This window comes from Onychomys torridus, chromosome 1, assembly GCF_903995425.1.
Source record: "Onychomys torridus chromosome 1, mOncTor1.1, whole genome shotgun sequence".
NCBI classification, from domain to species: Eukaryota; Metazoa; Chordata; class Mammalia; order Rodentia; family Cricetidae; genus Onychomys; species Onychomys torridus.
In genome coordinates, this window is record NC_050443.1 from 155,203,564 (window position 1) to 155,226,460 (window position 22,897).

Sequence of the window (22,897 nt, forward strand, 5' to 3'; positions counted from 1 at the left end):
CCATCTCCGCTGCAAGCATACTGTACTTGTTTTAGGAGAAAAGGAAGTTTACTGGTAGCCTCACTCTGTGTCAGCTTTGTTAGTACTTCTTTCTGGACCTTGCTTTATCTGGGCATACTGTTTTCACAGTTGTGGTAATACGTTCTGTAGCATTGAATCATTCTTTTTCATTTTACTAGCAAAGGCATTCCATGTTTAAACTGCGTTGATACTATTTTGATTAACTACTTTCTAATTCTTAGGAGTTTATTTCTAGATTGATCTAGATTGATTGAACAAAGGCCTGGGTTCAATCACCAGTAAAACACACATATGCGCACGCACACGCACACGCACACACACAAACTTGGATAAAGCAGATGATGATGATTCACGTGGGACATTGAATTGGAGAAACTGGTTAAACAAGTTTTAGAAGTTTTGATGTTTCGTGGGCATCTTTATGCATAAAACTATCACTGAGGGTTTTTGTTTTTGCTTTTTTTGAAAATTTCTGATCTTTTTTTCCCTTACACAGGTGACTATAAGAAAGATGAACTCTTGGAAAGTGCCAGGTGTGTACTACTATTATGTATATGTGCCATGAATACTTCACAGTGAGGGGATAGAAAGATGGCTCAGGGGGTTGGGGGTTTAGCTCAGTGGTAGAGCGCTTGCCTAGCAAGTGCAAGGCCCTGGGTTTGGTCCTCAGCTCTGGGGGGAAAGAGAGAGAGAGAGAGAGCTCAGTGATTAGGGCCACTTGATATTCTTGCAGAGGACCCAGGTTTGGTTCCCAGCACCACAAGACAGCTCACAACCATCTGTACTCTAGTTCCAGAGGTTCCTATACCCACTCCAGACCTCTTTGGGCTCCAGACAAGAGTTTCTCTATGTAGCTTTGGAGCCTGTCCTGGAACTTGCTTTGTAGACCAAGCTGGCCTCGAACTGATAGAGATCCACCTGCCTCTGCCTCCTGAGTGCTGGGGTCAAAGGTGTGTGCCACCACTGCTCAGCTAAAAATAAATCTTTAAAAAGCAAGTTTTCGCTAGATATAGTGGTGGACACCTTTAATCCCAGCATTCCAGAGGCAAAGGCAGGTAGATCTCTATGAGGGGATGTAGAGATGACTCAGTGGTTAGGAGCACATGATGTTCTTGGAAAGGACCCAAATTCAGATCCTGGTACCTACATCAGAGGGCTTAAAACTACCGTTAACTTCAGCTCCAGGAGCATCTGGTGCCTCTGACCTCTGTGGGCAGCACACATTAGCATGTATGTGTACACACACACACACACACACACACACACACACACACACACACACTTAGAAAGAATAAAAATATTTAAAAAGAAAACAGATTTCACTGTGACTCTCTGGTTGTTCATCTCCACTCCTGAAATGTGTTGGTGGCCCACACTTGATGGCCCACACTTGTAATCTCCATCCATGGGCAGCAGAGTCAGTAAGCCTGCTATGAGTTCAGGATAGCTCGAGCTACATAGAGAGTTCTAGGACAGACGGTCTGTGCTACAGAATGTAACAGACCTTTTCTTTTTAAAACATTGTCTTTTTAATGCCATAAGCATCCTTTAAGAGAAGACTTTGGCCAGGCAGTGGTGGTGCACACCTTTAATCCCAGCACTCAGGAGGCCAGCCTGGGCTACCAAGTGAGTTCCAAGAAAGGTGCAAAACTACACAGAGAAACCCTGTCTCGAAAAACCAAAAGAGAGAGAGAGAGAGAGGACTTTGTTTTAATGGTCTCAATACATAGTATAAGCTACTGATTTTTTGGTGTATTTCTAGGAGTGGCAATGAGGAGAAAATGATGGCTTTGCTCACACCATTGAACGTCAACTGCCATGCAAGTGATGGCAGAAAGGTACTTGCTTTTTGATCTTTTTTTCATCTAGTGATAGGAATGTATATTTGTTATAAATTAAAACATTTAGAGAGAGTTCTGGTGTTTCTTTTTAAATAGAAATTGAGATTCTTAAACTTCATAATGAATATTTGTCTCTGTATGCAATAGTGAACTTTAAACTTTTATGCTATGCTTTCTATGTATGTGAATTTTATAGAACCAAAATGATTGTTTATTAGCAATGAAGTCATAGTTAGATTTTGTTTTGTTTTATGTTTGGGTTTTTATGTTTTCAGACATTTTGTGCAGCCATTATGTGAATTTCATTAGTTTATTTGGTTGCTGTTTCAGTCAACTCCATTGCATTTGGCAGCAGGATACAACAGAGTGAAGGTTGTACAACTGTTACTGCAGCATGGGGCTGATGTACATGCTAAAGATAAAGGGTAAGCTTTGAACAAAAGTGAGGTCTTGTTCAAGTCCTGGTAACACACTATCTCCTTAACGAAAGCACTTTCCTGGGGCTGTTTAAGCAAATCGTTTGTGTTTATTGAGCTTTTTATAAGATTCAGGTTGAGCCGGGCGGCGGCGGTGGTGGTGGTGGTGGTGGTGGTGGTGGTGGTGGTGAATGCCTTTAATCCCAGCACTCTGGGAGGCAGAGCCAGGCGGATCTCTGTGAGTTCAAGGCCAGCCTGGGCTACCAAGTGAGTTCCAGGAAAGGCGCAAAGCTGCACAAAGAAACCCTGTCTCGAAAAACCAAAAAAAGAAAAAGAAAAAGATTCAGCTTGTTCTGAGCACCATAGAGATTATAAAGCGAGTCTACCACTCATAAATTATAATTTGTAGCTTGTGAAAGATGCCTCATAAATTTGAGTGGTAAGTAGAGATTGATGGATAAAGTTATTAGAAAATCTTTGAGAAGATGTATGCTCCACCCATATCATAAGGGCAGGGTGTGATACCACATGTCTATAATCCTATAACTTGGAAAGGTATAGTCAGAAGACTCAGGAGTTCAAGGGCATCTTTAAATGCAAAGCAGTTCTGGGCTATATGGAATCTAGACTCAAAAACAAATAGAAAGCAGAGGTGAGGCCAGCCTGGGGCAGTTTAGTCAGATATTCATACCACCCCACCCCCACCCCTGGTGAAAGAAGGTAAATGTAGCTCAGTGGTAGGACTTTTGTTTTAGCATGCACAAAGGCCTGCGTTTGTTCACCAGTAACACACACACACACACACACAAAAACTTGGATAAAGCAGATGATGATAACACATGGGACAAAATATCAGAATTGGAGAAACTGGTTAAAAAAACAAGTTTTAGAAGATTTGATGTTATTAGCATAAGAAATTCAACTTTGTTCTGTAGTCTTAAGCATTTTATGATCTGAAAGGAAGAACTGTTTTATCCTCAAAGGAACTTGAGAGGTGCATTATGGGATAATACATTTTGGATTAATTGGGGAAGGAGGAGACTAGAAGAGCAGTAGCTAAGAGTGAGCACTGTGGAGCTTCTATACAGCTAAGATCTCTTGCAGTGATTGAGGGGAAATGAAAAGGAAGGCAGAGACATACTGCAGTGTAATACAGAGATAGTGAAGATCTGGATGTCAGGCAAGAGAGAGGAGTAGAGAAACTTAGATCCTGAAACATGTTAGGCCCACAGCACACATACTGAAGTGCAGGGGGGAAATTGACTTGGCAGAAAACATGGTGCTGACTTTTAGAGCTCTTGGTTTTGTGAGACTGGAAATTCAAGCGGCAGTATTAGTGAGTGGCAGTACAGTTGGTGTTCGGCAAGAAAAGGGCTGTGTACCGCCAGAAGCTGCTCTGGCAGTGCTTGTACGAGTAATAATGCCGATCCCAAGGAGAGGGAGAAGCTTAAAGGTAGAAGCCAGAAGTTCTTCCATTGCATTATAAAGGACTGAGAACTACACAGCATTTATCTTAGAGAAGTTCAAAAGATGTTTCAAAGAAGACCTAGCTAGTATTCAGAATAAATCTGAAAAAGCTATGTAAATGTGAGCCAGAGCCACAGAAGGAAGGAAAGCTGTACTTGGGAACAGTACATGTGCAGACACACACACAGGGAATTGCAAGGCCAGAGAGAAGCTCAGAACCTTGTGTGTATCATGCTAACTTAGAACCAGATGCCCAACTTTAATCCTAACACTGGGAACACAGAGGCAGGTGGATGTCTGTGAGTTCAGGACCAGCCTGGTCTACAGAGTGAGTTCCAGGCCAGCCAAAGCTGCATAGTGAGACCTCGTCTAAGGAAATATTAAAAAATTAGAACCATCTCTTCAAAGCAAGGATGAATAATGATATTAAAACAAGAATGCCTATAATGCCTTTATAAAAACCTGGCTAATGCTTAGAGGATAAATTGGTTTAGCAGTTGTTTCAGAAATATAGTTTGTAACATTATGTAAGCCCAAACTACAATCAGTAATCGTGGTGGGGAAAAAAAGGAATATGGATTTGAAAGAGACTCAGGAATTACAATTTGAAGATTGCCCTAGACTTAGGGAATCTGTTGTAATGATAGGCTTTTTTTCCTCATCTTGTTGTAGTGATCTGGTGCCATTACACAATGCCTGTTCTTACGGTCATTATGAAGTAACTGAACTTCTGGTCAAGGTTAGTTCTTCTGTGCCTTATTTTCTATAATTACATAAAACGATTTGAAATGCATAATGTTTCTGGCTTATTCTTTATTCTGGGTGCTTGGCAGAAAGCAGGAATAATCATAGCATGCAGATTATTGATAAACTGGCATTTGAATGCCTTCAGAATTTTGAGGTAGCATGCAATGTCCAGTATAAAGTAAGGAGGTCGTACCGAAGTGTCACTGGAGCGAGGGAGCAGGGGCCTACCAGAATGAGACTGAAGATACATGCAGAGGCCCTAGGCACGCACCAGGTTGACAGCCCTCGCTGAAGAGTCAGGCTGACAGAAGACGTTCATGCAGCAACTGCATCTATGACCAGAACACTCACTCATGCAGCAACTGCATCTATGACCAGAACACTCACTCTACCTAGGAACAGAGGGTGCCAAGTCACACCCTTGAATTAAATAATGAGGTATGGCACTAGCAAACATAAAAGTAGCAAGGGTTGGCACAAGCAAGATGTCTTAGTGGATAAAGCCCCTGCTGCCTAGCCTGGTGACCTCAGTTTAATCCCTGGGGTCCACATGGTAAGAGAAACAAACTCCTTCAAGTTATCTTCTGACCTCTGCATGTGTACTGTGGCACATGCATGTGTGTGCACACCATAATTTAATTTGACAATAATGTACTGTTTGGGTTTGACGTAAAAGCATGTGCCACCACCACTGGGCTGACAGTGTACTTTGTAAAAAAAAAAAAAAAAAAAAAATTAAAGAATAACAAGTTTGGCACTTTAATCTCAGCACTCTGGGGGCAGAGGCAGGTAGATCTTATTGAGGCCAGCCTGGTCTGCATAGTGAGTTCTAAGCCAGCCAGGAATACATAGTGAGACCCAGTATCAAAGTGTCACGGATGGATGGATGGATGGATGGATGGATGGATGGATGGATGGATGGATGGATGGATGGATGGATGGATGGATAGATAGATAGATAGATAGATAGATAGATAGATAGATAGATATTTTTAAAAGACAGCAAGGCATTTTCTCAACTTTCATCTTCATATCCTCTAAGTTCAAGAAAGCAAGTGGCCTGACCTGAGGAGGAGAAATTCTGTCAGATGCATAACTAAACAGCTCTCCAAGAGCTAACTGCTGTTCTTCGCTTGAGGGAATGTCACAAACTCTAGTGGACTGCCTGAAAGTTCTGTCTGAAACTTTGTGATTCGGGTTTTAATGTTGTCTTGATACAGAATTAGAGAATATAAAGCTAATTGTTTTTCTGTTTTTAACTCTTCTTTATTTTTCTTTATGTGTGTAGAAGGGGGCCAGTTAAGTGCATAAAAATATAATTGGAAGTGAAAGTAAACACAGTGTAAAGCTCCATAGATTCGGAATAAGAGTGTACTAGCTATGCCCATTCATTGAGACGATATGGCTTTGGGTCTGGCTCATCTTACTGAGTAATATTTTTATTTGTGAATTATTCACAATAAAGTTTTGACCATTAAAACAATTAGAAAGACTGGATGGTAGTGGCTCATCCCTTTTCCAGTACTCAGGAGGAAGAGGCAGATGGATCTCTGTAGGACAGCCAGGGCTACACAGAGAAATCCTGTCTTGAAAAACAAAAACCAAACAAAAAAGGAATTAGAAAGGATATATAAAAGTAGGCAGGTTGACAGGAAGCTTGTAAGAATAAATGTGAACAGCTTTGGTTGAAGCCAGTGTTATCAAATTTAATAAGATTCAACAAGAAGACCTAAGTTTACAAAAATAGTGCATGAGATGTGATGTTTTAAAAATTCTAGAGTTTGGAGACTAGAGAGGTGGTTGGGGTTAAGAGCATACACAATCTTGAAGAGGACCGACCAGAGTTTGGATCCCAGCAGTCACTGTGCACCTCTAATGGCCTGTTAACTCCAGTTCCAGGAGATCTAACTACCTCTTCTGGCCCCCAGAGGCCTTGCACTGGTGCACATACCCACACACAGACACGTGCAGATACACATAATCAAAATTTTTAAAAAAGTGTATCCCTGCCCAAGTTTTGAAGTTGCCCAAGTATATTGTGTGACATTGGCTATTTGAAAGGCTACCTTCATTCTGTGATAATGGAAGTACAGTGTCAGAGTCAAACCACATTTAGGAATCTTTTTATTTCCGACTTCTCCTGCTCCCGCTGCCTTACTCTTCTATTCCCTCTCCTAGAAACAGTCCAGTTGTCCAGTAACAGGCTAAGCAAATCACAATGTAATAAAGTTTAAAAAAAAAAAGAATCCAAACTAGTGATACAGCCTGAGTCTTAGGAACATTAATATGTGAAAGTGCTAAACCCGGACAGTCTACTGTGATTTGTTTTTTTAATGAAATCAAGAAACACACAAATATGGTACTAAAAGAAGGGGGCAAAAACTGTCAATTCAAGAAGCTAGCAAACACTTGGTGGTGGCAGCGGCGCACGTCTTAATCCCAGCAGTTGGGAGGCAGAGGCAGGTGGATCTCTGTGTGCTGGAGGCCAGCCTGCTTTATGAAGGAAGTTCCAGGACAGCTAGAGCTATTATACAGAGAAACCTTGTCTCAAAACAACAACAACAAAAAAGATATGAGTCTTGTTTCTTGTGTGGTGGAATAGATGTGTATCTGTCAAAATTCACTAAGCTACACTCATTAAGAGCTCCATTTTCCTCTATGTTAATTATACCTGCAAAAGGAAAGGGAGGTTCTTGCAGAAGACGTTTTTCCCAACTTGCATGTTGTTAAACTACACAGGGTTAATCTAAATTCTCTTAAGAATTGAACATTAACTATACACCTTTTCTTCCCCAGCATGGTGCCTGTGTAAATGCAATGGACTTGTGGCAATTTACTCCTCTTCACGAGGCAGCTTCTAAGAATAGGGTTGAAGTGTGCTCTCTTCTCCTGAGTTATGGGGCAGATCCAACCTTGCTGAACTGTCACAATAAAAGTGCTATAGACTTGGCTCCCACACCACAGTTGAAGGAAAGATTGTCATGTGAGTATAAAAATGATGTTCAAGGATGTGGTAACACATGCCTTTAATCCCAGCACTTAAGAAGCAGATGTAGGTGGATCTTTTTAGTTCAGCCTGGTGAGCATGTAGTGAGGTCCAAGCCACCCAGGGCTACATAGTGAGACTCTCTGTCTTGAAGAGGAAAAAAAAAAACATGTGACACTTAGCTAAGATACATGACCTCAATGAGTGAGCTTTTTTTTTTTCTTTCTTCCTTTTGGGAATGTTTAAATAGTAAAATATTTTCTTTAAGGATGGATGTCTGTTCCTGTTTGCATAGTTAATAATTTAAATACTGGGTAGAAATATATTTGGGTTAATTTTTAAATTTTTTTTTTCCAGTGCTGAGGACCGAACCCAGGGCCTTTCGCTTGCTAGGCAAGCGCTCTACTACTGAGCTAAATCCCCAACCCCTAGTTTTTAAATTTAAGAACTATAAATTATAGCCTTTGAGCCTTTAATCCCAGCACTTGGGAGGCAGAGCTAGGCGGATCTCTGTGAGTTCAAGGCCAGCCTGGGCTAGAGTGAGTTCAAGGACAGGCACCAAAATTGCACAGAAAAATCCTGTCTCAAAAAAAAATAATTATAGCCTTTGAATTTTACTCATGTCTTTGGGACTTGCTAGTTAATTTTACAAAAAGTTGTTATTGTCTTGTAAATATAGTCCCTGGATTGTGACATATAATATTCTTTACTACCTGGACCAAATTCTATGGTTTTCTGTGTAACTAAAGAAAATACAGTAAGAAATAAGCACTTAATTCAGATACAGTATTCCTACATACAAGTGAACAGCGTGACCTAAACTTGAATTATTCCAGAACAGTAAAATGATAATGAGTGGTTTCACAAATCTAATAAGTAAAAGAGAAGCTTTGAAGAAATATTTTAATTTTGTTCATCCTGAGGAGTTATTGATGAGATGTTTGACCTACAGTTACCTGATAGGCCTGAGCAAGACTATCTTATACTGTAATACTAGCATAGGGGTGATGGTCACCCCTTTTTAAGTTCTCAGAACACTTTGCAGTCGGAATAGATTGTAATAGTGTAGATATCTCTAATCCAGTCAGAGAATATCAACAGACCATGGATTTGCCTTGGCCTAAATTTATGTATATTCTGGGGAATGAATTGTGCCATGACTATTGAGAACTAGAATGCCATTGTGTCTGTTAATTGTTGTTATTAGTCTTATCTATAGAGCCTTAATCTGGCTATTTTGGATATTATTTTGAAAATACTAGTATTGTGCGAGGCAAGCCTCATTACTATGATAATTTTCATGTGAATGCAAATGCTTCTTTGTTTAGATGAATTCAAAGGCCACTCATTGCTGCAGGCTGCACGGGAAGCTGATGTTACAAGAATCAAAAAACATCTTTCTCTGGAAATGGTGAATTTCAAACATCCTCAAACACACGAAACAGCATTGGTAATGTTTCAGACTTAAGCTTTTAAAATAAAATAGCCAAAAACTAATAATGTCTGATTTTAGTGGCATCGTTTTTTTAAATAATCTGTTTGTTGATTGGCTGGTTGATGTTTTTGTTGTTGTTTGGTTTTGTGAGTCTAGTGTCTTGTTTTAGAGCCCAGATTTGCCTTGTGTTCATGGTAGTCCTACCTCGGCCTCTCAAATGTTGAAATAGGCATTTGCTACCATGCTGAACTAAATCCAGTTACCCATGTATATATAAAGGAAAAAGAAATCTAAATAGACAAATAGACAACCCACAGAACAAGTCATTTGTGGTTTTCCAGGTTTGAATGTGGTATCTTAGAGTTACTTCCATTTACAAACTGGGCAGGATCCAGAAGGCTAAGGTGGGACCACAAGTTTAAGGCCAGCCTGAGTCGCACGAGCAAGACTATCTCAAAAAGCAAGTGGAGCAGAGCATGGAGCGAGAGAGGTGACTGCCTTAAAAAGTAGAAATTCCAAAAGACAACAGGAAACTGTTATATAAGCTTCATCGTGTTCTTCAGGTAGAAGGAAATGAGTAAAGTAGACTGTCTGGTAGATAATGTATTTTCTTCCTTTATGCCTTAATATAAACTGTGAAACTTGCCACTTAACTTTTTTTTTTTTTTTTTTTTAGTTTATTTATTTTATTTGCATTGATGTTTTTGCCTGCATGTGTGTGTGAGGATGTCAGATCTTGGAGTTACAAGACAATTGAGTTGCCATGTGGGTGCTGGGAACTGAACCCAGCTCCTCTGGATAGGCATCCAGTAGTGCTCTTAACTGCTGAGCCCACCATTTAACTCCAGCCCCCAACATTTAACTTTTTAAAATCCAAGTTAAAAGAAACTAAAGCTCTAGACTACTAATAAAAAATGCCAAGCGGGGTGGTGGTAGCGCACACCTTTAGTCCCAGCACTCGGGAGGCAGAGGCAGGCAGATCTCTGAGTTCGAGGCCAGCCTGGGGTACCAAGTGAGTTCCAGGAAAGGTGCAAAGCTATACAGGGAAACCCTGTCTTGGGGGGGAAAAAAAGCCAAACAGAAAATTAAAACCATAGCAGCATTAAACTAGTATGGAGAAGCTTAGAAAGACTAACGGTCATGGAAATTTTTCTAGTATGAAAAATCTCATTATCTAAGGAGGATATCTTCCAACTCCCCAGTCACTGCCTAAAATTACAGATAGTGATGAACCCTAAATATATCATTTTTTCTTAAATAACCATACCTGAGAGTTTAATTTATACTTTACACACAGTAAAATTAACGACCATACCAGTAGCTCTTAGTGCGGTATGCAGTATCTTGTCTGTCCTTCATCAGTTGAAGCTTTTCAGTTAAAAATAAGCACTTTACAGCCTCTTTCTGGCATATCATAGTTGCCAGCAAAACTGCCCCTGCACTTTAGAGCCGTTAAGTAAAATAAGCATTTCTTTAACACAAACACTGTTACACTTCATTTGATTCAATGATAACAGACAGCTGCAAAGTTACTAACGAGTAGGCAGCATATGCAGCCTGTATACTCTGCACAAAGATATGGTTCACATCCCAGAGCAAAGGACAGGATTTCATCACACTTCTCAGAAGCATGTTTATTTCTGGAGCTTTTCTGTGTAGTAGCAGATCTTAGTGTTCTCAGGTAATAAAAGCAAAACAGCATAGTTGAAAGAATGTTCTACTGTGTGTGTTTTCCTCTAAGTGTCCTACTGTAATGTCTTTAACTTTAAAACATGCTAGGACTTAAGTGTGCAGGGGTAGTTGTGCAGGGGCAGTTTCTTCCTGTTTCTAGAGATTGCAGGCCCTTCCCTAGGAGGGACAGAAGAGTAGAACTCTAATTTGTGGTGGGTGTAATAAAAACTTCTTGGAAATAAACTATCTCTCTCTCTCTTTTTTTTTTGTGTTCAGAATAAATGTTCTAGGGTATTACTCTTAGTGTGTCTAAAGAACTGTGTACCAGTTAGATTTGACTTTATTGAAGGTAAAGGAATTATTTGGGTGACTGCAGCAATATCAAAAAATGAATCAGGAACATAATTGTGAGAAACTGACCATGTATGATTAATAACAGGACAACAGGGGCTGGGGAGATGGCTTAGCAGTTAAGAGCACTGGCTGCTCTTCCAGAGGTCGTGAGTTCAATTCTCAGCAACCACATCATGGCTCACAACCATCTATAATGGGATCTGATGCCCTCTTTTAGCTTAACGGCATACATGCAGATAGAGTATTCATATACATAAAATAAGTAAATATATCTTTAAAAAAAAAACAACAAATTTCATTATTGCTGTATGTTTAGAAATATAAAGCAACTTTGCTAAAATTTTAGCCAAAATTTTTAGCTCACAATTTTCGGATTTGGGTTTTGACAAATATTCACATATATTTGGTCAATTCTCAGTCAGATATTGAGTATCTGTGAGACAGCATTATCCAGACATTGAGAATGTAAAGATTGTGCCATAACCAGAGGTAATAAGTTTATAAAAGGCAAATCCCTACCTCCTTTCTCTTTCCCTTCTTGATACTCAGAAATGCTGCAGCCACAAGCAGTACAGGTTGTGCCAAACAGGAAGTTCAAGTCCTTACTCTGCTGTGGACCAGTTAAGGAAGATACACAACCTAGCAGCTAGCCCGGCAGTGCTGGTAAACCAGCAGAATGAGAACAGAGCAGATGGGTATGCTTTGTTCAGGCAACAGCCCAAACTCTGGGCTGAGGACACAGCCCAGTGGAGAGCTGGGATGCCATCTCTGAAGCTGTGTTAGCTCTGCAAGAAGAAACACTAAATTTTGAGTCTGTCCTAACCTTCAAATATAACATTCATCCTATCAGCAGTGGCATTTTCAAAAATTGAGAACAAGGTTTAACCAAAACATTTAATAAGACAAAGTATTTGATCCTGTGAGATTTTCTGGCTATGTCAGAATCTATAATTACTACACGTTCTCTCCAATAGAGAGTTTTTCAAGAGCAAAGTTGGGTAAAAAGAAAACAAAGAAGTTATATTGCATTTATTTATTATCCATGACTGAAAACACAAGTGTACTTAAGTGAAAATGGTTCTGTATGGTCCTTGATTAATGCTGCAATTTGAATTATTTAGCATTGTGCTGCTGCATCTCCATATCCCAAAAGAAAGCAAATATGTGAACTGCTGCTAAGAAAAGGAGCAAACACCAACGAAAAGACTAAAGAGTAAGTGTACCTTTGACCAGTAGATGTTATTAATATCTCTTTGTGTGGAAAACGCACTTATTGCGGCTGGCCTTTTCTCTTTAAGATTCTTGACTCCTCTGCACGTGGCTTCTGAGAAAGCTCACAATGACGTTGTGGAAGTCGTGGTGAAGCATGAAGCAAAGGTACATCCTCTCTGGTAACCAACCGCTGGTAATCTAGTCAGTCACTCTCTGATAGGTGATATCTAGCTCCTTAAACTAGTCACGCTATCATAAAGGGTTTTTCTTTTAGTTTACAGTTCAAAACAGCCCTAGGCTGGGGAGTAAAAGTACTTGCCACACAACACCCCTCAACCAAGTAGCCAACCCCAACTCTGCCATCTTCAGGGGAGCCAGGCCCAGAGAGGAAGTAGTTCAGAAGGACCAAGAATGAGCTTAGGTTGGGAGGGAATGGGGCATGGGGGAGCTGCAGCAAGACCACAGCCCAGCCTGGTGGCGGCCAGTCCCTGCAGGCCCCACTCCCGCCTGGCACTGTCCTCCTTACAGCAGAAACACAGAGCTTGTGAGTGCATGTCAGCTGTAACAAGTGGTTCTAGTACAGTCTTGGCTTTTCTAAATTTAAAAAAAAAGTACTTGCCACGAAATTGTGAGGACCTGAGTTCAGATTCCCAGAATCCATGGAGCAGGAAATAGTGCTCCTGCGGCTAAATGGGAGGCACAGATGGAAGAGCGTCTAAATGCCTGTAGGCCAGCTAGCCTGGCATGTACAGTCCCCAGTCTTGTCTCAAACAAGATAGAGGGTGAGGAACCACGCCCAAGGCTGTACTCTTGACCAGCTTGCACACATACACATGTGTGTACATACACATACCACAACCCTCATATGCACAACTTCCCAAATCTATTTTTTGTTTTTATTAGGAAATTTATGTATCTATTCTTATGTACGTTATTCCTGTATGTCCTTTATTATTCATTCCTTTTAATTCACTGATCAACGTTACACTTGACTTTTTCTTAACAGTATACAGAACACCTCTTGTCTTAGCAGGAGACCAGTTCTACTCTGGTTTTCTTTTCTGACCCGCATCTGAAATTCCTTTAGTAATATAAATAACTCCTCTTATTTACCAGTGCAGACTTTGTACTTTCCACAATTTCTTTAGAAGAAGTAAAGAAATAATTTGACTTAAAACAACATATGTAACCATTTTGATGAATTAACATTCTTTAGTTGACATTTACATGCAAAACATTTTACCCCTTGAATAACTACTTCCATCAAAACTGTAAATCATTTTCTTACTCAGTAACTTTAAAATATAATTAGTAATGAGTTCAGAGAAATGGCTTGGTGTATAAAGTGCTTGCCATTCAAGCTTAACTACCTGAATTGGATCTCCTGGAATCTATGTGAAAAGCCAGGTGTGGTGGCACACATCTGTAATCTCAATGCTCTGATAGATGGGAGAGACAGGGAAGTTGGCCAGTTCACCAGCCAGCCAGCATGGGGGAAGGTGAGACCTGAGTCCCAGAAGATGTCCTCTGACTTCCACATGGTTTTACACACACACACACACACACACACACACACACACAATTTCAAAAATTAATTTAAAGAATGCTTGGTAAAAAGTATACATAGCAGAAATGACAGTTGATAGTTTCCAGTTTTCAATCCAAAGACTTTTACCTTCCTCAAAAAAAAATTTAGTGAAAATTTAGTATGTGGTACAGACATGGAGCTGCTATGAGTGAAGGGAAGAAAGAGCAGGCCCCGAGTGGCCCTGAAAGCTTATCCTTACAGGTTTGCAGGTCAGTTTTCTTACTTTTCCTTCCTTGGATTTCTCCCCTCTCAAGGAATTACTTAATATTTTCAGTTTCTTTTTCTGTTACCTTTAATGTCCTAATCTCTGATTTCGGGAAGTTCCTAATAATGTATAAACGTGATTTTTCCTATTGTAAATTACTCAATAAAATAAAGTTGGTTTCTGCTTGACTGCTTGGCATCCTCATTTGTCTCTGCTCTGTGCCTTCTTGTGGATTGCTCTCTCCTTACATACGGCACACTACTTGAAGAGTATCCAGGCACACACTGAATCTGAGTTATGAAACTTAGTGAAACAGTTGTGACTAGAGACCACTTACTTGCTTTTGTCCAGGACTTGGTAGTTTCTAAACACCTGTGTCATAGTGCAAAAACTGAAGACGGCCCAGGCAAACCAGCAAAAGTTGGTCACCCTAATATATATTACTCAAAGCTTTCAGGGGTTGTTTTTCAACAAATATTATTTAGTCTGTGAGTAAACATTGCCCTGAACATTTTAAATAGGTTTTCAGTTCTGTGACCGTGGACACTCACATTTTAGTTTTATGCTTGCTGTGTCCATCTTTAAATATTCTCTGATGACATGAATCATTAATTAGCCAGTGTCTCAAAAAGACACTGGTGGACATAGGATTGGTTAGTTATATATTGAGTTATTCTAAAGGTAAGAAGGCAGAGTGGAAATGAGGTGCTCTTAGAGGTAATCTTATTTTCTTGTGAAGAGTTTCAAAGATATAGCCAAATTAAAAGAACTTTACAAAAAATAATTCTGTACCCACTACCTGGATACTATCACCAGCTATATTATGTTACATATCCATCAACATGTGTTTTTTGACATGTTTACAGATTACTGTGCACATGCTAAATACTCTGTGTATACACATCAACTAGAGTTGAATGTTTATAGTTTTTCTGTAGGTACAAAAGTTATATGGGGTGAAATGTGCAAACACTCAGTATGTATGTGCTGAATTTTAACAAATCTCTACATATATGTATGTGTGTGTATATGTATACATATATACATATACACACACACACATACATATACAGTTTTTCTGTGTAGCCAAGAACACAGGCTATGGCAGAAGTGGGTGATGGATAGTTCAGTGGTAGAGTGTCTCAATGTGTAAGGCCCTGAATTCAGTCTATAACAGTGCTTCATCTCAGGCATTCTCTACCCCAAACATTAACAGCCATTTTGAGATTTATCTATCACAAATGTGTACTCTTTAGTGTAAGGTTTTTAGAGATTAGTATAATGTTTCAGAGATTGATCAGCATGTCCACAGTGCCTTTGTATTGTTTGGTGAATGTTCTATTGTGGATATACAGTATGTTTATTCACATAATATTCTACATGATACATGGTGTAGAAGGAATTAAATAGGAATGAGTATTTGAATACTAACTCACCTCTGGAGTTCTCCTTGGCTGTTGTATGTCTTGGAGCCAGTCATAAAAATGATGTATCTCAAAGACCCATAAAATTTCAATGGATGCAGCCTTTTCAGTTACTGTCTAGTTCTGAATAGGGTGAACTCATAAATGCTTTAAGGTTAAACATAACTTAAATGTTGAACTTATTGTACTTGGCAACCCATGTGTTTAACCCAAAATTGAATCTACATTCTTGATACCAGTTTTCATGGATTGGTGAATTTGTACTCTAGTATTGAATGGGAAAAATGCCTCCTTTGGCACTGGACAGTTGGTTTCTTTTTAAAAAGCTAGAAACTTTTAGTAGTAAGTATTAAGTATAATTAGCAAATTGGATTATTTTAGATGGTGCACCACAATGCTAATTTCAGTGTTTTCTGCATTATGAAGGTTAATGCTTTGGACAGTCTTGGACAGACATCATTGCACAGAGCTGCACACTGTGGTCATCTGCAGACCTGCCGCCTGCTCCTGAGCTATGGGTGTGATCCGAACATCATATCCCTCCAGGGTTTCACCGCCTTGCAGATGGGAAATGAAAATGTACAGCAGCTGCTTCAAGGTATTGGGTGCTTCTCTGACATTCTGTTTTAAAGATTAACCTTGAAGGTTTTTCACATATCAGGTGTTAGGTGTAGGAGTTGATAATAAACAGAAAAAATTTGAGAAATGTTGGTCTTCTTAACTTAAAATTCTCAGCTCATGATATTTGATACCATGATATTTGATACTTAAATGTCATTAAATTCTAATTATGACTTGTTCAGTAGCATAGTACATAAAGCTGATTTGCCAGGCATGGTGGTACACACCTTTAATTCCAGTATTCAGGATACAGAGGGAGACACATCTCTCTTTGAGTTCTAGGACAGACAGGGTTGCATAAACCCTGCTTTTTTTTTTTTTTTCCCCCTCTCCTCCCCTCCTCTCCCTTTCCAAAAGCACTGGGACTGCTTTCTTGTATTTTTAGATCTTGAGTATGTAAGGCATGTATGTATCTTCTAATAATGCATGTTACAATGTGATTCTTTTCATCTTGTCCCTGGCTTTGTTATTTTGTTTATGGGAGATTTACCCTGGCACCTTCTCACATTAGTTTTTTATTTGACTCTTCCTTTGATACACTGTTCTAGATGTTTATCCTAAGACATAAACATTTATCTCTGTTTTCTTTTAGTTCTTTTAAGGTTTAATTTTTAAACTTAAACCTTTACCTGGAACTTATTCTTTTCAGAAATTTTGAGTTTTGAGTCAGTTTTTATGGTTTTTGTTTTGTTTTATTTTTGTTTTTTTGAGGCAGGGTTTCTCTCTGTAACAGTTCTGACTGCCCTGGAACTCACTCTGTAGACCAGGTTGCCATTGAACTCACAGAGTTCTGCCTGCCTCTGCCTCCTGAATGCTGGGATTAAAGGTGTGTACTACCACTGCTGGCTCAAGACACAATGTTAAACTTGAAATGTCTAGCTACTTTCTAATCCAACTACACTCCTTAAAATTGAAAAAAAAAAAAAAAAAAAGCCTGAGGCTCTGGAAATTAAAGTGATTTGTCCAGGTTCAGATAACTAGTAGATAACTTGTTAATGTTAGAATCGTGTTTAGATTTCTGCTGGTTGCTCTTTACCAGTGCTCACACGTGGCTTGGTTATAATGCAGGCAAGCTTTCACTTCGGTTATGTTCCTTTACACCACCTAAATAGCATATAGCTAGCATGCTTACACATTTTGTTCAGTGTATATTTTCAAAGGTTTAATAGCCTTAGTGTTTTCCCTGTGGTGATACTATATAAGCTAGCAAACCCAAAACTCCTCTGTAAAATAGGACTCCCTCGAAGCTTGTCTAATTTTCTACATGGAAATTAACCTCTCTTCTCCCCGCTTCTAGAGGGCATCTCACCAGGTCACTCAGAGGCAGACAGGCAGTTGCTTGAAGCTGCAAAGGCTGGTGATGTAGAAACTGTAAAGGTAAGAAACAGTTAATATTTTATTAATCTTTGGTTTTTATTTTGGCATTGTTTAATAAACCTGTACTGTTACATCAAACAGCTTTATTAAAAGGACAAAAAACACCAATTCCTGTGCAGTAAGGAACACCAAGAAATGGGGGTATTTCACATGTATTTTAGAAAATATCACATTCACAAATTTTATTACTCTTCTTGAAGCATAAAATGCAGTTATCTTAAAGGCCTCACTTGTCCCTATAAAAAGAGAATCAGGGGCTGGAGAAACAGTTCAGAAATTAGAGGCACTTGCAGCTCCTGCAGAGGCCCTACATTCAGTTTCCAGCACCCAGAAGGTGGCTTACAATCGTGGATAACGGAGTCCAGGGATGTAACACCCTCTTCTGACCTCCATGTTTATCAGGCACACATGTGGGACACAGACAAACATGAAGGCAAAACATTCATAAACATAAAATCATCTTTTTTAATAAAAATTATTTTAAGGATAAGTAAGTATGGACCAGGCATGATAGTGCACAATCCAAACACTAGGGAGTCTCAAACAGGAGGATTAAGGGTTAACAAAGACTCTGTCTAAAAGCAATACTAAGAAAAAGAAGAAAGTTTCATGTTGCTGTCTATTACTGTTATGTACAGAAATGTGTGTCTGGGTAAATAACCCAAAAGCCTGATGTTTTAAAAGAGCAAGGCTCACACTTCAAGTAATACAAATCAGAATTTGACTCATCTGTTTCATGAAGTAAATAATTCTTCAATAGTGCAGTAATACTGTTTCAGTTTTCAAAACTAGCCAGGGAGAAAAGCCTTCTTATTTTTTTATTGTTTTATTTCTTTCCTTAAAGACTTTTCAAAACTAGGCTACTCAAGTTGAGGGAGCACTCGTGTACAATAAGAAATTTTATATAGCTAGGTGGTGGTGGTGTACGCCTTTAATCTCAGCATTCAAGGAAGGCTGACCTCTGAGTTCTAGGGCTACGGCCAGGGCTCCACAGAGAAACCCTGTGTCAAAAAACAAAAACAGGGTTTTTTTGTATTACCTAATTTGTGGCAGAAGCAGCTGTTTGAAATAATTTTGTTGAATTTCTACACAGATTTTCTATAGATTTATATAGTTGTTGGGTTTTGTTTTTTTAAGATACACAAGCCAGACATGGTAACACTTGCCTTTAATCCCAATACTAGGGAGGCAGAGGGAGGTGAATCTAAGGTCAAAAGTCCTGTTAGGGTTACACAGTGAGACCCTGTCTCAGTAACAACAAAAAAGATTTCCAAATATTGGTCTCTTTCTGGAGCTCTGAGAGTTTCTTCCCTGGTCTCTTAAGTGGGCTAGGTGTTTGGGGGGCGCATGGTATGTGTTCTCTCCCGACTTGCACAGCACCCGTACCAGCAGAGCCTCTTGCTAGCCCTGAATGAGAGTACGTATGATCCACTCACTGCTATGCCAATGTGAATAGAGATGTCACATGATTTGTTCTTCATGAGTCAGGTGGTTGTGTTGTATTAAATTCAAGATATTTATTCAAGTTAAAACTAAATAATTTTATTTGTATATGTATGTAAAGGAGGAGCCTGATGAATTTTAAATGTTAATTTACTTATAGACCATGAAAGTATTTAATAAACAAAAGACTTAACATTACCGGAAGTGGTGGCATACTCTTTTTTTTTTTTTTTTTTTCTTGAGACAGGGTTTCTCTGTGTAGCTTTGGAGCCTGTCCTGGATCTCGCTTTGGAGACCAGGCTGGCCTCGAACTCACAAAGATCCACCTGCCTCTGCCTCCCAAGTGCTGGGATTAAAGGCGAGCACCACCACTATTCGGCCAGTGGCATACTCTTATGATCCCAGCACCTGGGAGGCTGAGGTAGGGGGTCACAGTTTGAGACCAGCTTGGGCTAATTCTTTTTTGTTGTTGTTGGAGGTGGTTTTGATTTTAGTTTTTTTGTTTGTTTGTTTGTTTGTTTTTTAAGTATGAACTCTGTTTTCATCTGAATAGAAGGAGCCTAGAGGAAAAAGACATGAATTTAAAATACAAATTGGACTTAGAAAACAAAGTAATGCCATTGAATTAAGGAAGACACCCATTTTCTGTGATAAACATTAGGCTAGCTTCATTGCCCTTTGACTCTGAAATCACTTGAAAATGTATCTACATCAGCTTTTCTGTTTCTTTTCTATCTTAGGGCATGTGATTCTGTGTGAATTACTAGGATAGGAACATTCTCCATACTACCCAGTGAATATTTACATTTTTACTTAGATTTTGTTTACTATTGATCTATCAGGTTACATCATTTTCTGGATACCCGTAATACCTCACAGAAACAACCTAAGAAAGGAAGGGTTTATTTGGTCTTACAGTACAAAGTACAGTCCAGCATGGCAGCAGGAGCTTGGGGTAGCTGGTCACATTGCATTTGCAATCAGAAGGCAGAGATCAGTGAACACAGTTTTTTGAGTTCATTTTCTCCTTTTTATTCCATCCAGGACACCAGGCCATGAAATGGTGTCATCCACAGTTACAGTAGGTGTTCTTAATTAATAGATGGTTCCTGGCAGACATGCCGAGCGAAAGCTATTCTAAGTCATCCAGCCTGACTGTATTAACTGTAACAGTCCCCAATAGCAGAGTAGGCAGTATTAAATTGAAAAGGTATTAAAATGTTGTGTGGTAACTATCACTTGTGGCAACAGCTGGTTCACAGTGGAAACACTCATTCCTAGATCATGTTTCAGACCCACTAAAACACTGCTTTGGTACTGGAACCTCACTCATTGAATCTAGTGTATTTTGTAAGCTAGGAAAAGCCTTGCCAGTGTGTGGCTTTTCTTTGGGATAAAACCACTGATGGGGCTTACTGAACTTACCCTTATTCTTAAGGTAGACTTAGTAAAATGATTCTTTACTAATGCTGATACTCTCGACTCCAAGCATTCATTGTCTGTTGTCTGTTTTATTTTCTGCATAGTACATAGAATATTTGGGGTATACTTCTGATGGAGCTAGACTTACTCATCTGAACCAAAGAACATAAGAAAATAATTTTAGCAATTATTTTCTTCGTTCTCCAAGGATGGTATATAGCCAAGAACATTTTGTTAGTTCATTTTATTTATTTATATATAGTGCAGAATGAGTCATTATCTTAAATGTGGTTCCTTGGCTGCTAGATCGCCTAGAAACTTGGTAGGAATGCAAATTTACAACCCCAGACACTGACTTAGAAAATTTGGAGATAGGACCAGTGTGTGTCAAAATTGTGAACCACTGGTCTGCAGCATCCCTTCTCAGACTTTATATACTTAGAGTGGAGGTCTTACTAGAATGTAGATTTGCTGTGGGTTTTGTTTTTGTTTTTGTTTTTTTGGGTTTTGGGTTTTTTGTTTGTTTGTGTGGTTTTTTGTTTTTTGGGTTTTTTGTTTTGTTTTGTTTGTTTTTTGTTTGTTTGTTTGTTTGTTTCCCCCAAGACAGGGTTTCTCTGTAGCTTTGGAGCCTGTCCTGGAGACCAGGCTGCTGTGGACTCGAACTCACAAAGATCCACCTGGCTCTGCCTCCCGAGTTCTAGGATTAAAGGCATGCGCCACCACCGCCCGGCCTGCTGTCAGATTTTTATTTGTTGTTTGTTGGAAAGTCTTACCATGAAGTCCAGACTGGCTTGGAACTCATAATCCACCTGCCTTCACCTTCCAATGCTGGGATAACAGGCATATATTATCTTACCTAGCTTAAAATGCAGGTCCTGACTATAGATGTGGATTTGGGACTCTGAATTGTTCCTCAGTGCTGCTGTGATCTGGTGTGCTATTACATGTGTTTACCACCAAATGGAAGTTACAGTAATATTCTTTGACATTACATTATCACTTTGATGTTACATTATCAATATATAAATAGGAAGTTTAGTACCTTTCAAAAAAGTAGAACATAAAAGTATATATGAAGGGTTGGGGATTTAGCTCAACTAGGTAGAGCACTTGCCTAGCAAGCAAAAGGCTCTGGGTTCCTTCCTCAGCTCCAAAAAAAAAAAAAAAAAAAAAGTATATATGAGAGGACCAGAAGAATTCTCAGTAAATGGCAAACTGAAATAAGAAAATAAGCCAGACATTTGAAATTTCTATTAATTCTGTTAAAACAAGACATGAGACTATGTAGCATTGTGTGTGTGCTGTGTTCAATCCTACAGAAACTGTGTACTGTTCAGAGTGTCAACTGTCGAGACATAGAAGGTCGTCAGTCAACACCACTCCATTTTGCAGCTGGATACAACCGAGTGTCTGTGGTGGAATACCTGCTGCAGCATGGAGCTGATGTTCACGCTAAAGACAAAGGGTAGGAAACAACTGCCATGGCTGGACCTTACCTTTACATGACCCTGAGAAACTGATCCATGATAAAAACACTTCTGTCTTTTAATGTATAATTATGTTTTCTAACATTGGTATAATGATACCTTATTAACTTCAGTTAAAGCTTTATGCTAAGCATGGTGGTGCATACCTGGACTCAGGCACTGGGGAAGATGAGGCAGGAGGATCACCACAAGTTTGAGACTAATACAGGCTACATACAGTGTGGGACCCTTTCTTTAAAAAAGAATGTAAATGACTCAAGTTTACATTAAGATTAACTTGTATAATGTCTTGTCATTTTATAATTGCCAGAGATTTCATTTTTGCAATTTTGAAAGTGTTTAGTGTTCATTGAGGATATTTGAAATGTTTTATTAATCTCGAAATTGTTTTTCTTAAAAATACACAATTCCAGATGTTGAGTCTATATGTGAATGTTTATCATATTCTCTACATTTAAAATATTTTGAAATCCTTTCTCCAAAAAAGTCTTTTCCTGCTTTCCATAGGTTTAAGTTCTACAGAGTATTACCAGTATATTTTCTTAGGCAGTTCTAAGGAATGTCTTTCATTAGTTGCGTATAATTACTGAGATTCAACCAGGTTTTCTGCCATTACTGCTTCTTTAACTTTTCAGGGGCCTTGTGCCTTTGCATAATGCGTGCTCCTATGGACACTATGAAGTTGCAGAACTTCTTGTCAAGCATGGAGCGGTAGTTAACGTAGCTGACTTGTGGAAGTTCACACCTTTACATGAAGCTGCAGCAAAAGGGAAATATGAGATATGCAAGCTTCTGCTCCAGGTATGCTTAAGTCCTTGCCATGGACAGTGTGAATTACCTAAAGTATCAGCTTATCTTTCAAATACCACTAATATAGAATTTAAACTAATGAGGGGGGAGAGGGAGATTTCAAAGGAAAACGTCATGAGCACTTTTATTTTTAAATCTACATATGTATTTCCCAGCATAGGGGTTTTATTTGTATAGCCACCTAACATGTGGTAATTCTGGTTGCTATCAGATTTTCCTGTTTGGTAATTTAGCCTCAAATTACTTGATTTACTTGATTATGTCGTTTATAAGCCCAATTTGTTTAACATTCTATAAAATTGATGGTCCTAGTCTAATATAGATACAGATACTTTGCTATAAAATATTACAGCATAGATTCAGTCATATA

At 39.0% G+C, this 22,897-nt stretch overlaps 1 protein-coding gene across 3 annotated transcripts in view; it reads left to right on the forward strand.

Moving 5' to 3' along the window:
• Tnks2 (tankyrase 2) overlaps window positions 1-22,897 on the forward strand; it is a 69,645-nt gene that overhangs the window by 18,368 nt on the left and 28,380 nt on the right. For 2 of the 3 annotated variants that reach the window (XM_036167659.1, XM_036167649.1), the window contains exons 4-15: window positions 518-554; window positions 1,784-1,859; window positions 2,193-2,287; window positions 4,418-4,484; window positions 7,289-7,475; window positions 8,807-8,928; window positions 12,060-12,151; window positions 12,237-12,315; window positions 15,794-15,965; window positions 17,286-17,365; window positions 21,550-21,695; window positions 22,353-22,518. In XM_036167659.1, the coding sequence (XP_036023552.1) occupies window positions 518-554; window positions 1,784-1,859; window positions 2,193-2,287; window positions 4,418-4,484; window positions 7,289-7,475; window positions 8,807-8,928; window positions 12,060-12,151; window positions 12,237-12,315; window positions 15,794-15,965; window positions 17,286-17,365; window positions 21,550-21,695; window positions 22,353-22,518 (1,319 nt within the window). The remainder of the gene's footprint in view (window positions 1-517; window positions 555-1,783; window positions 1,860-2,192; window positions 2,288-4,417; window positions 4,485-7,288; window positions 7,476-8,806; window positions 8,929-12,059; window positions 12,152-12,236; window positions 12,316-15,793; window positions 15,966-17,285; window positions 17,366-21,549; window positions 21,696-22,352; window positions 22,519-22,897) is intronic. The other variant, XM_036167639.1, reaches the window with a different exon arrangement.